Genomic DNA, 14088 nt, shown 5'->3' on the forward strand with positions numbered 1-14088 from the left:
AGTAACACAGGTCATTGATATGAGGCTAATTTCTTTTAATACTGTTAAACACAGGTCTGTTATTTTAATTTCCTCTGATGATGGCTGGCCTCTGGAATGGCTCCAAAGGAAGCACTAGGTTTATTCTATAAATAATTACATCGGCCTGGCCTTACCAGGAGTATCTTATATCCAGCAGCCCTAAACAACATGGTAGCTGTCTCAGAGCAGCTGTGCTCTAGCCAGGATGCATAATATCCAAGGACATTTCATCTGCCCTTTTCACCACCAATCTTATCTGCTGTCTATCTGTGGCCTATTCAGAAAGTGGTTGTTACCAAACCTCCTATTAAGAGCTGTAACCACTTGGCTGCTATTGCTTTACACATTTGGCTTCCTCTAATAGAGGTAAATACACTATCTGAATACAAAGAGACAACTTCTGGTACAAAAATCACCGAATTTAGGCAGAAAAAATGAGAGGAGAGAAAGGTTTCTGTATGTAGGAGGTTGAAGAATCACTCTAGTAGGAATTGGAGATACTGAAGGAATTAAGTTACTTAGTTTCAGTTATTTATACCTCGTTTAGGATGCCGATTTAAAACCTATTAGAGATCAGAATGTTAATTGACTTAGCTAAACACATTCCAGAAATTAGCAACCATCTCAGATCTCCCACGTCCCGGCACTGCCATTTCCCCATAAATGCCTTTCCTCTGAGTTCCTCCTCCTTTGCTCTTGATGGAACAGCAAAAGCAGCAGCATCAATATATTCAGGCTGAATTTCTTTGCTTTTCTCATCATCAGCCAGGTGATTCTTAGGAAACTGAAACAGAAAAAAGTCTTTAGGACTACGAAACTGGAAGGCACCACTTGGTCACTGTGTTCAATATCCCGTTATTGCAAACACCTCATCATATAATCTGTTTTTCACTTCTGTTTAATTATTGCATGTTTTCAGCAGCTATTTTCTCCCAGCTGTCTCTCTGCCAGCTGACTTCATTTCTCATTTAATTCACGAGGTTTGCTCACTAACACCGAGCTGATCAAAGGTGTTACTGATACTGGAATGAGACCACCTCTGAACTCTGAACTGCTGCTCTGCTTTGAAAATCAGCCAGCCTCATTGTTTAGCTTAGCTCAGAAATGTCTGCTCTCTCTGAGATCCTGAACGAGGACAGACCTAGGGAGATTTTCCATGGCTAAGAATACAAAACTGTTGTAATAAAGTAGTTTATAATGGAATAATCATGCTAATTTAACTCAAAGTAGTCACTGTACAACTGAAGGTTTAGGCTCTCGTGGGGCTCCCTTTATGCTTATCATTCAGAATTTACCGTAGCTCTTTCAAATTTTTTATGGATGTTGGCTTCAGTGGGTTATTTTTCCTCCCTCTTTGTGGCACTGTCATGCTGATGCCTTTGAAATATGAGCCTTTGCTAAATTCTAAATTGTACACAAAGCAATTAATTAAAATTCCTTCTAAAACAGCCTTGGCCAAGTCCTGTCTATATGCTGCTTTTCAGCCAAGGTAGAATGGGAGGAGGCTAAAATGGATCCAAATGGTTTTATTTAAGGATGACGTACAGTAGGACCCGTGAACCAGAAACTGCACTGCTTCCCAAAAGTAGAAATGTAACCTAAGAGCCAATGAAAAACTAACTGGAGTGAGGAGTTCAGGCTTAGCTGAGTGCTGTTTAATGTGGGACCTCAGGGACTGGATGGGGCAAAAAATAGCTGTGTATCTGTTTGAATTGCTTCTCTTTGAAACAGCCCAAGGTATACATCTGATTGCAATCCAGATGATCCCCAGGACCTTGTGAAGGGTTCATTTGTGGTAGTTCAATATCTGTTATGTTAATAAGTACAGAGGCACGATGAGGGTCCCACAGCGTATGATGGCTTCATGTGACAACTCCAACCTATGAAAGCTCAGAAATTAATCCTGAATTCATTGTGAAAATATGTTCCTATCTCTGCATGCCCATGTTTGTGTTCTGAGCCCTGCGAATGGGGTTCCTCATGGACACACAGTGCCAGCCCCAGATGAGACCCAGATGGCTGCAGGATGTATTTAAGCTGAGATGTGGAAGCTCAACCACATCAAGCATGAACTGCCAGCACCGTTTTCAGCTAAAAAGGGTGGAAGTCCTAAAGGCAGAAAAAACGAAAGCATGGTACTTCGGTCAGGGCTGGGAGGTGCTGAATGCCTTCTGGGAGTTGCTGGTGCTTGAACCACCGTGATGGGATTCAGCAGAATTGGATCCTGTTTTCAGCTCTGTGGGTCTTGCCCAGGTTAAAATGCTTACTCCTAAATGTGGGGCTTTTAGGAGCTCAGGTGGCCCAGTGCTGACCTCTTTGTATCTCAGTTTTCCATACTTAAGTTGTCGGAATGAGGTTTCATGTGTCCACTCTAATTGCTAAACCTTTTGGAAGGCTTTCTGCAACCCCACAGCACACGTGGATAACACGGGGCCCTCATTCTGAAGTTATTCAGCGTTGCTGAATCATTTCTATAGTAGAAAGTCCATATTTGGGGGCTGGAGCTCAATGCTCTTCAAGGTCCCTTCCAATCCAAGCCATTCTTGGATTCTATGACTGACTGTACAAGTACCCATGTATGTTTAGACACTGTGCATCTCTAATGAAGTATATTTTAAAACTTCTGAAACTTGTTTCCTTTCTACCTCTTTCTTCATACCAGAGAATCCTTCCTATTCACTGTTGTTGAACATCCACTGTGCAACTTGGAGGCTGGATGGATGGCAATTTATCACACTGCATTTTATCTGACAGAGCATTTGAGAACAAGGGAATTGGCTTCTTTCTTTCTTCCTCAATCCTTTCCTCTGTTTATGCAGCTGATTTAAGACTTTGAAGAAAATTTCTGAGTTATGAGTATTTCCCTTTGGAGCTTCACATCCTGAAGTCATATTTGTATCTATGGTGTCTGGTTGCTGCTCAAACAACTGCAAATTCTCCTTGCACACACTCTCTCTGTAAGCCTCAGAGAAAACAGTGGATTTTCTGAGTTACTCCAGATCTGGCTGCCTTAAAAACCTGCTCATCAGACTGACTGCAATGCAAAAAATAAAATAAAAATAAAATAAAAAATAGGAAAGAAAAAAAAAAGAAAAAGAATGGAAAAAAATAAAAGTAATTATTTGGGTTTGGCTGTTTCTGCTGGAAAGATTAATTGCTGCTAGTTTTGAACTACAAATTTCAGCTCTCAGCTGTGATATAAAGTAATTTGACCTAAACTGAGTATCCCTGCTGATTCCTTTGCCCTCACGGAATTGGGAATGGAAAGAAAATGATTTTCTGTAGCTATGAATGCACGGAAGCAGCAGTGAAAGGCAAAGTCAGAACTGTTCGTGTTTTGGCCTGCTGTGTCAAAACTTGCAGTCCTCACCACTCTCTTTAAGAGCACTTCAGTTTCTTCAGACTTAATCCATCTGTTTGAGGAGATGCCTGGAGCCTCAAGAGTCACATGCTCCTGGCAAAGCTGTATTATTAGCACTTTTTCTTCAAAAGATTGCACCTTCTGAAAACCTTCCTTATAAAAAAGCACTCCGGCAGTCAGCTTCTATTTATTAATCCTCTGTAATAGCACTGCTTTTCTTCCTTGTAGAAAATGCACAGATTCCCCGTGTCAGCACACAAGGAGCACCCCAGGTCTGATCAAATTCCCAGTGTGACTCTTCTGTCTGTGTGGCCGTTGGTAGAGGAGGGCACTGTGTTACCATGATGCCAGTGCCCACAAGAGGCACTGCTGGATACTTGGTCTTCAGGGAACAGGTGTCTTGAGAGTTTCCACCAAGGTGGGATCCTGACATGAAGTTTCTTCCATTAACAAAACACAGAAAGCTGTTTAGAGGTTAGTAATTAGCAAACCCTAAAATGCACCCTTACGTGTTTTCTACAGAGGGCTATGGCTCTTTTTCAGCTCAAGTCTTCCCCTCTGTCAGAATCCATCCCATTGCTACTTCTATTTAAATGTTAGCAAGTTGTGCTCAAATCCAATACATGTTGACATTATTTTATCCCCTCCTGCTGTGATGATGAAAGTATCTGTTGGGAGAGGAATTGTACCCTTTTTTTCTTTTTTTTTTCTTCTGCCTTCTTTGTGTCTCATTTCCAAGTTGTGACACAGAGAGAGCACCTAAGCAAGGCTAATCAACCTTCAGCCTCCTTTCAGTAGGACAGCTGAAATCTTTTTTAACACCTTTTCCTTCGTTGCTGCAATCTGTTTTGATTAAAATCACACCAGGTTCTCATTTGCATCTTTATCACTTCATGTGCCCACAAACAATCTCCCAGCTCTACCATTCCTGAATTTGCATGAGAGACCTAAGTGGTACAATATAACAATGAACTATGCAAAAAATTAATTTAGCTTCTCACTCCTGCTGGTTTCCAGCAAATATGTCTCTAGGGAAGGAAAATATTCATACACCACCTCTGATGAGTGTTCCCTGGGAGTCAGGATTCCCTGGGCTTTTTTCAAGATTGATTAGTGTTTTCCTAATAAGAAATAAGTTTCTGATTAAACTGAAAGGTCCTGAGAAAGTTATGATGTCAGTGGGGGGAGAGGAGACATCTAAATCAAAAAATAACACTAATATTTTCTTGTCTTTGACAGCTAAAGGGTGATGTACTTTCAGATTCTCAGGCTTGTAGTGGAAATGAAAATTGTTCCTTTTCTTTGTATTGCCTATCTCACTTCCTCCTCATATTATTCACGGTTTTACTTGCTAACAATCATGATTTTAAGGAGTGTTTTTCTAGGAGTTGTCTTTTTCTTTCTTTTTTTTCTTCTTTAGGTGACATCTAGTATTTACATTCACTATTTATACAGGAGTTTTCTATCTTTCTGGGTCACTGGTACTGCACAGATGCCATGATCAGCTTCTTAATTTTTAGCCTCTGTATTTCTTTCATAAATCAAAGAAATACTGAAGTTAATGTGAACATCCTCTGAGCCAGCAAATCAAAAAGATAGGGAGGAGACAGCAAGTTTTGCCACGTGTCTGGGGTGACAAGATGCTGGGTCTGTACAGTGCTCCTGTCTCACAGCTGGCCTGGAAACAGTACTGCTCTTATTTCATTAAGAACTAGAGCCCAGGTCTGTAATAAATGATACAGATACTCTGATCTGTATTATAATGCTTTTGGCTATAATCCTCAAGGTTAGACACAACTTAGGTGATACACAGACAACAGCACAGACCATGAAAACTAGACCACATGGTATCTTAAAATCCAGCTTTCCTTGCAGAGATTTCAAACTTCCTTCATTGCTACTGTTCTGATGGCTGAGCTGCTGTCAGAAGCAGGTGATCCATGATATTTTAGGATATATTCATCTTCGTGACAAGCAGAAGGTTTTGCAGGCCAGACAAAATTGTTGCTGAGATTTTTTGAAGCAGTTTTGTTGTAGTCAAGATGGAAGACACAAAGTGGCACAGTTCACAAGGGATGAGTGTTCCTTACTTGACAAATTGCTTGTAACAAAGGACACATTCTTGGGTTGGCAAATTACTCACCATATCTGAGAGATGTGCCACAAGCATCACCCACCTCCTTTTCTATTCACTGTAGCAAGGCCAAGCTCATGTTGAGAAGTCATCTTTTGCAGACTGTTGCTCCAACACTTTCAGGTGCCTATAATAATCCAGCAGCTGATGTTTGCAAAGAAAAGGACATCTGCAAGAGGTGGTATGTCTACAACTTATAAATACAATCCATGTAAACCATTTTGAAAGGAAGAAGATAGGGATAAATTGAACAACCGAGCCTGGCAATGGATGTAGCTTCAATTTTCCTTTAGAAAAGCCTTCTTGGGTGGTCCTTCATGGCCTGAGCTGCTGCATAGATGTGTTTGAAGGATACTGAATGGAAGGATGTCATCTTTGTTCTTCCAGCCAAAAATATAGCTAATGCTTAAATAAGTGCATGAAGGTATCTTGTTCTTTGAGTCTCAGATCTAGCAGTGGAGCTCAGTTTATCATGCTGGGTCCTTGTCAGATCGGCTGAGTCAAATTAGCTCAGACATGGCACTCAGTTTTAAAACACAAAGGTCACAGATCAGACACTGGAATGCTTCTTCCAGGACACCCTTCATAAACTTCAAAAGGGCGTCAGCCAAGATATATTACATCTCCCAATATCATCAGTAGGCTGAGATATTTGTCTGACACTAATGCAATGAGTACCCAGTAAAAGTGATAGGTTAACATGTCTTTCATCTGCAGTGACAGTAAATGTCCAGCTTTTGTTATTAATGGGATTTTCATTTTCCACACGTATTCAGAAATCGTGGTTTGTATCATCACAAAGTGATCTGTAAGCTCACAGTAGTCAGCAGAAAAACTACCATCAACTTTCTAGGTTTGGATAAGACCCATATTCCTCAAGGCTGCAAATTAAAAACAAACAAGGAAACTGATGGTCACCTTTCACAGAAATTCAGTGAGAAATAGGAGCATGCCTGCCTCTAGTTTGTTCTGCTGGGTGATGCATCTTTTAAGCAACCTGCCCCTTAGCTAACTACTTGAGGCCTTAGCACCCATTTCAAAGAAGCAAACTTGTCTTGGGGCAAAAAGTTATAGCACATGGAATCTCATAGCATGGAAAGCAGTTTGCAAACTCCCAAGTGAGTGTGCTTGAAGGTTAAATACCACTTCAAATATTGTCCTGAATGTGTTTCATGAGCTGCACTACTACTTAGGGATTGAGTCACAAATGAGGCCTGGACCATGTCTCACTCTTCATTAGCTATCTTGCAATCTCTTCTGGTGCAGACAGAGGTTGTAGATATATCTGAACAAATAGGATAAGTGTTAGAAATGGCCTTAAGCTGAATACTTTTCCACAACAAGAAAAAAGCCTCCACTGCTGTGTGTTTACTTCTAATTTATTCCCCAATAAAAAGAGGCAAAGTTCACTCTTTGTGAGCTCAACATTGTCTACACAGAAATTACTTCAGTGAAGTGTGTGAGGTATGACTGTTATTTTTCACAAAACAGCTTGGATACTATGGGAAAGCAATCCCATACGTTTTATGGGAAACAGAGCAGTGGAAGAAGCTAGTCTCCCATTTGACAAATGAGTTATCATCAAAATAGTGGTGTTCAGAGAATAGAGTGCTGTTTCCTACGTTCCTGGCACACACACAAAAAAAGGGAACTTACAATTGGGACAGCCCAGTCATCAGATAAACTATTTAAATTAGTAGAAAGAAAAACAATGTTAAGATGACATTTAATAGGTGCACTTTAGTCTGTCCATTAACTGCTGTAGGTTCTCTCTCCTCATGGTAACAAGTTGATTCCTCATGAAGTCAACAGAAGTCTTTCAGCTCCCATGGCTTGTGGCATTTGAAAAGAAAGGGCTTAGAATGAGATGGAAGAGGAAATATTGAGGCTACTTGAATGGAGTGAGTTTCAGGATGAGTTAATACAGCCCAGCCAGGTGCTTGCAACCATAAGCAATGTATTGTATTATAGATGATGCAAGATAAGACACTGAGAAATGTTGCCTAATGAAAAGGCTCATTTGATGCTAAGACTTTTTTTTTACACCTCTATTTGTAAAAAGCTTCCTATTTCTCACAAAGAACTTCAATGACCAAACGATTTCATTTCCTTTTCTTCCTCCTCCCTCTCCTCCATCCCCATTTTGGGATATGTGCATGTTTTCTTTTATCCTGGTACTATTTTCCCTCCTGCCCACCTGCCTGCTGTCCTATCCTTTGAAGTTTGCTATAGTACACTATAGTTCAACAGATTTCCTATATTCCTATCAATATTTCTTACAGTCTGTCTTCTTTCTTGGATCCTCATCTGGGATAATCTTTTGTGTCTGTGAGGTAAATAACTCCCAAGGATGGTACTTCACAACAAAATAGTATAGATGATAGTATATTTTGGGTAGTTCTATATAGATGGGATACAAATAATACAAAAGAGAAGATGGCTCACCTTCAAGATGTCAAGGCTTGCAGTGGACTCCACATAGGAGGGCTCTCCAAGAAGAGATCCTTCCCTGGTGGTGGTCAGCCCTTAAATGGGGTTTGGGAGAGGTGGAGCCAGGCTCCACCCCTTCCACTCACACAGGTATATCACCTCCACCTGTGCCCCCATGGCTGACTCGGTGCTCACCTCAGGTGACCAATCAGTGGTTCAGGCCGTGATTCCCATACAGGGTCTCATTACTTTTGTGCTAAAATGTCACTAGATATGATACAGGCACTGATTCCAGGATCCTCATCTGCAGTGCTGTTCAGAGAGCTCTGTTTCTCTTCATACTGTAGATGAGTTATCAATATAGTAAAATCTTTTACTAGGCTACGTGCCCCACAGATCAGATTCCCTAGAAACTGAAATGAATTAAAGCAGACAGAAAAGGGCTGCAATGAATTTATTAATGCCAATAGGCCTATAGACAATATCTTGAATTTTTTACATGATCCAGCTTCCAGTAGCAGTGATCCAGCATTCAAGCAGTGGGATAATGAGTAAAGGAAATGAGACTTTCAGTGTTAGGTTACTTAAGGATGTGAGTGGGTGTCCCAGGCCTGCTGTTGGGTGGAAAAGCTGCAGTTCATCCCTTACACTGTTCCTTCTTGTTTCAGGGAACAAGCGTGCCAAAAAAGGAAAGAAAACTCAACTTAGTTTGAACTGGCTTTCAAATTTCTCCTCCAGACTACAAAAGGTCAAACAAATATAAGACTCCATCAGCTTTGAAAAGGAGCTGAACACCACAATGGGACTTCCTTCCCAGGTTTTGGCCTGTGCCATCTTAGGTTTGCTGTACCAGCATGCCAGTGGTGGGCTCATCAAGCGAATTATCCGGCAGAAGCGGGAGACTGGGCTCAACGTGACCTTACCAGAGGATAATCAGCCCGTGGTTTTTAACCATGTCTACAACATTAAGTTACCCGTTGGCTCCCTTTGCTCTGTGGACCTGGACACAGCAAGCGGGGACGCAGACCTGAAGGCAGAAATCGAGCCTGTCAAGAATTATGAGGAGCATACGGTGAATGAGGGGAACCAGATCGTCTTCACGCACCGCATCAACATTCCCCGCCGGGCTTGTGGCTGTGCAGCTGCCCCAGACATCAAGGACCTGCTGAGCAGACTGGAGGAGCTGGAGGGGCTGGTATCCTCTCTCCGGGAGCAGTGTGCCAGTGGGGCTGGATGCTGTCCTAATTCCCAGACAGCAGAAGGTAAGGCAGGCTGGGGAGCCACACGGGGAAATTCTCATGCTGGCAGCAGATCTTGTTTAGAGTGGATACTCGAATCTGTTTCAAGAAGGAACAAAAGTCAACCTGTTAAATTTGAAATGTAATCAATGCGTTTGCCAGCTTGGTTCATTCACAGTTCTAGTTTTATGGATCTGCGGGTCAGATGTTTGTCTGGGCCTTGTAGCTGTGGCATTGAGCAAGTATGGCACTTGGACAAGGTGACAGTCTCAGAGTTGAGATTAAAACTCACACAGCCCAAGGTTTTGGCTCCACATTTTGTCCCTTTGAGCAGGCTGCCAACGTAACTGTTCTAACGTCCAAGTTTTCTTTAATAGAGACCAATAAAAATACAGCAGGATGTAGGCAGTAGATTAGTACTAGTGAGAACAAATGATCTGAGAGTAAAAGAGAAAGAATTACTCCTGCTGCTTTTTAAAGTGGAGGGAGAGATTGATCATAGAGAAAACACAGGTCGGTCAGTAGTTAGGTACTCTCTGAGCACAGGGCTGGTCTCACTGTTGGCGATACAGCGTGCTGCCTGGCTTTTTGTGTTCTGGGGTGAATCGATGAATGATGCTTCATGGTGCGTGCCCTAATGAAGCAGTCAGGAAAGTTGCTCAGTCAGTGGAAGAAGGATTTTGAGAAGAGCAGAGGAATCCAACATGCTCATTTTACCAAGCAGTTGGCAGGGGCTCATCTTCACGCCCTGGCGATGGTATGAATTATAGCATTCCTGCTAAGTTTCATGAGAGAAAGGAAATGTTTCATTCAAAAATGCTGACGATTCTGTAAAGCATGTCCCATGGGGAGCTGGGAAATCCAGACCCCTTTCAGGTCCCCAGTGTGCCACACTGGCCTGGCACCCTCCCCCCAGAGCTAAGGGTTTCCTGACTCGTTGGTGCAGGTCGCCTGGACACAACCCCTTATTGCAGTGGACACGGCAACTACAGCACCGACGTCTGCGGCTGCGTGTGCGAGCCCGGCTGGAAGGGCCCCAACTGCTCTGAACCTGCCTGCCCACACAACTGCCTCAACCACGGCCTCTGCGTGCAGGGCAAATGCATCTGTGACGAAGGCTTCACCGGAGAGGACTGCAGCCAGGCTGCCTGCCCGTCCGACTGCAACGACCAAGGCAAGTGCGTGGACGGGGTGTGCGTCTGCTTCGAGGGCTACACGGGCCCGGACTGCGGTGAGGAGCTCTGCCCCCATGGGTGCAGTGTGCACGGGCGCTGTGTGGGTGGACGCTGCGTGTGCCACGAGGGCTTCACTGGTGAGGACTGCAGTGAGCCCCTGTGCCCCAACAACTGCCACAACCGTGGGCGCTGCGTGGACAACGAGTGCGTCTGTGATGAGGGCTACACGGGGGAGGACTGCAGCGAGCTCATCTGCCCCAATGACTGCTTTGACCGCGGGCGCTGCGTCAACGGGACCTGCTTCTGCGAGGAAGGCTACACCGGAGAGGACTGCAGCGAGCTGACCTGCCCCAACAACTGCAATGGCAACGGGCGCTGCGAGAATGGGCTGTGCGTGTGCCACGAGGGCTTTGTGGGGGATGACTGCAGCCAGAAGAGGTGCCCCAACGACTGCAACAACCGCGGGCGCTGCGTGGATGGGCGCTGCGTGTGCCACGAGGGGTACCTGGGGGAGGACTGCGGGCAGCTGCGGTGCCCCAACGACTGCCACAACCGCGGGCGCTGCGTCAACAGGCAGTGCGTGTGCGATGAGGGATTCGTTGGGGAGGACTGCGGGGAGCTGCAGTGCCCCAGCGACTGCCACAACCGCGGGCGCTGCATCAACGGGCAGTGTGAGTGCCACGAGGGATTCATTGGGGAGGACTGCGGGGAGCTGCGCTGCCCCAACGACTGCAACAGCCATGGGCGCTGCGTCAACGGGCAGTGCGTGTGTGATGAGGGGTACACAGGGGAGGACTGCGGGGAGCTGCGCTGCCCCAACGACTGCCACAACCGCGGGCGCTGCGTGGAGGGACGCTGCGTGTGTGACAATGGCTTCACCGGGGAGGACTGCGGGGAGCTGTCCTGTCCTAATGACTGCCACCAGCATGGCCGCTGCGTGGACGGGCGCTGTGTGTGCCACGAGGGCTTCACTGGGGAAGACTGCCGGGAACGGTCCTGCCCCAACGACTGCAACAATGTGGGCCGCTGTGTCGAGGGACGGTGTGTCTGTGAGGAAGGTTACATGGGGATCGACTGTTCTGATGGTAGGTGGCAATGGCCCTTTTGAACTCCTTCCTCTGTGTCATCCGTCCACTGTGTCCATCCATCAGCCTTAGAGACTCCACGGTGTTTTTCATGTGGCAGGGCTATGTGTTTCTGCTCTTCTGGATTGTAGTCCAAACAGCTGAAGCAGTGGAGTTAATTGCCCTCAGAGCAAGTACTTCCCTCTCCTTTCTTCCCAGGGCTATGTACTGTGGTGGTTGCAGGTGGTCAGCAAGCCAAAAGTCCAAGAATGGTGACAAAGTCGATTTATTGTCTCCAAGTTTCTTCCCATTATAATGGCAATGGAGCTGGAGCTAGCACCGCACAGGGATTTGTTATGATAGTGTTTGGTTTCTTGTGATACCTCTTGATGCTAAACAGTTGCATTTAAAAGCTAAGGAGAAAAGGGAGGTGAATCCAGAAACTTCTTACTCAGGTACTTATCTGAATTAGAAGAAAGAATATAGACAGAATTTTTATTAGGAAAAAAAAAAAGTCTGTCAGGAATGAGTTAATGTGGATAATAAAATCAGGGAATTAAGAGCTTCGCTATGAGATGTTTCTCACAGATAGATTCTAGCTCCCAGTTCCCAGTAAAGAAGGGATTTGCATTTGCAATGCTATTGCTATTGTAGAAGCCAAAACCATAAAGCATAGTTCTGAGACTATATATTGACAGACCCGCAAGCGCTCTGTGATTTTGCATCGGAGGTAGATGGTTGAGCTGGAGCCCTGGTGGAGGCAGAGGGGGCAAGGCATGTGCAGGAAATATGATTGTCCTATTTGAGGATGAGACAGCCATCATGATAGAACTGCCAGATGTCACAAATATTTCTGTGCAAGCTTTCAGGATTGTTGCAGGGGCCTTGGTTATCTTTCAATAGACCAAATGAATTTTTCTAACTTAAAACACACATAAAAATACATATTCAATATACATATATATGTTGAAACTAGACAGTTTCAACTAACTGTATACTAACTATAAAGTTAGATTTGACAAAGCTTAGATTAAAATAATGGAATCAGCTGGAGTGGAAACTTTGCTATAAAGCCATGTGTTTAGTTTCCCAGTACCACTGAGTCTATGGAAATGGATAGAAAATGTTGGCAGCTAGATAATGACAGGCAGTGCACTGTAAAGGAGGCAGTTTTCTTTAGGAGATCCCAGGGGAGGAATTCTGGAACTAAGATCTTTGTAGAGTAATCAAAGAGTACTTTGGGGCTGGGAACATTGTAAAGGACAATGAATACCCTTGGAAAGAAATTCCCATTTTTCATCTCCTCCTTCTGGAAGGCTCCCAAGCCACGTTTTGGGCTCTTGCATGTGCAAACACGTAGTAATCTATTGAAAGTATTTACAAAAATTAATCATGTTTTATTTTACTGTGGAAAATCTGTGCAATTCTAAATATCCAAACCCCAGGACTTGAAACTATAAAATCATGTGTCGCTGGCAGTTGTGTTAAACATCTGATTCCCTAAGGACCAAGCTATAGTAGTCTTGTATAGTAGCCATGAAAGGAGGGGCTGGAACGCAAGACAGCCATAGGTTATATGCAAGCAAGAAAGCAGGAATTGGCCCAATAGTTCTGGAAACATCTGTAGTCTTCATCAGTTGAACATTCCTTTCTACAAGTGGCTAATTTGTGTGGCACGGCTTCCCCATTCTCTGTTTGTTAGGTGATTCTCATGAACTGCTCCTGGGAAACTGGGAAACTGGGTAGGTCGTTATTTTCTGAGCCCGGTTAATGTTTGTTTTGTTTTTCCCCTCTCTAGTGTCTCCTCCAACAGAGCTGACTGTAACGAATGTAACAGATAAAACTGTAAATCTGGAATGGAAGCATGAGAACCTTGTCAATGAGTACCTTGTCACCTATGTCCCTACCAGCAGTGGTGGCTTAGATCTACAGTTCACAGTACCAGGAAACCAGACATCTGCCACTATTCATGAACTAGAGCCGGGTGTGGAATACTTCATCCGTGTCTTTGCAATCCTTAAAAACAAGAAGAGTATTCCAGTCAGTGCCAGAGTAGCAACATGTGAGTTTAATATTCCCTCTATTCACTGATTTGTCTGTTCTGTATTATGTTTGTGTTGGGGTTTTCTTTCTTTTGTATTTTCTATTTTCAGTTCATCATCTGTTCTCAACAAAGACAGCCTTCACCACTTTCTTTTTCTGTTTTGTTTCAATAGCAATCTCAATGTTAAAAGCAAAGATCATTATCATGGGTTCTTTGCAAATTTAAGATCCTCAATTCCTTCTTAATAAGGTATATTTTTAAACTCTGGTAAAGCTTCCTGAAAATATATATAAATCATATAAATATGGCAAGTATAACAGAAGAAAGATATGAAATCACTTGGATTCAAACAGTTTTGACTAAAATGGAATTTCCATTTGTTTTGCATCTTCAGTGTGTTTTGCCACAACTTATTTCGGTCTCCTCATCTGTTGATTTGTAGTCCATTTTCCATTTATCACTGTACACATCAAAGTCTAATTTAATACCCCAGTCTCAGAAGGTGCTCTTTGAATTCTGTCAGAGTTCTCCTTCTGAGAGACCTGGGGCAGGATTCATTTCACCTATTCTCAAATGTCCACACTAGGCTTACTTCAAGAGGGCAAAAACAGGCATTTGTAG

At 43.7% G+C, this 14088-nt stretch overlaps 1 protein-coding gene across 1 annotated transcript in view; it reads left to right on the top strand.

Moving 5' to 3' along the window:
- The window catches only part of TNC (tenascin C), an 83532-nt gene that overhangs the window by 32535 nt on the left and 36909 nt on the right, over positions 1-14088 (top strand). Inside the window, exons 2-4 of the mRNA XM_065737626.1 lie at positions 8615-9208; positions 10131-11444; positions 13222-13485. Of these exons, the coding sequence (XP_065593698.1) occupies positions 8746-9208; positions 10131-11444; positions 13222-13485 (2041 nt within the window). The 5' untranslated portion in view covers positions 8615-8745. The remainder of the gene's footprint in view (positions 1-8614; positions 9209-10130; positions 11445-13221; positions 13486-14088) is intronic.

This window comes from Cyrtonyx montezumae, unplaced genomic scaffold, assembly GCF_038088225.1.
Source record: "Cyrtonyx montezumae isolate F1298 unplaced genomic scaffold, pur_monq_1.0 scaffold_20, whole genome shotgun sequence".
Lineage (NCBI taxonomy): Eukaryota > Metazoa > Chordata > Aves > Galliformes > Odontophoridae > Cyrtonyx > Cyrtonyx montezumae.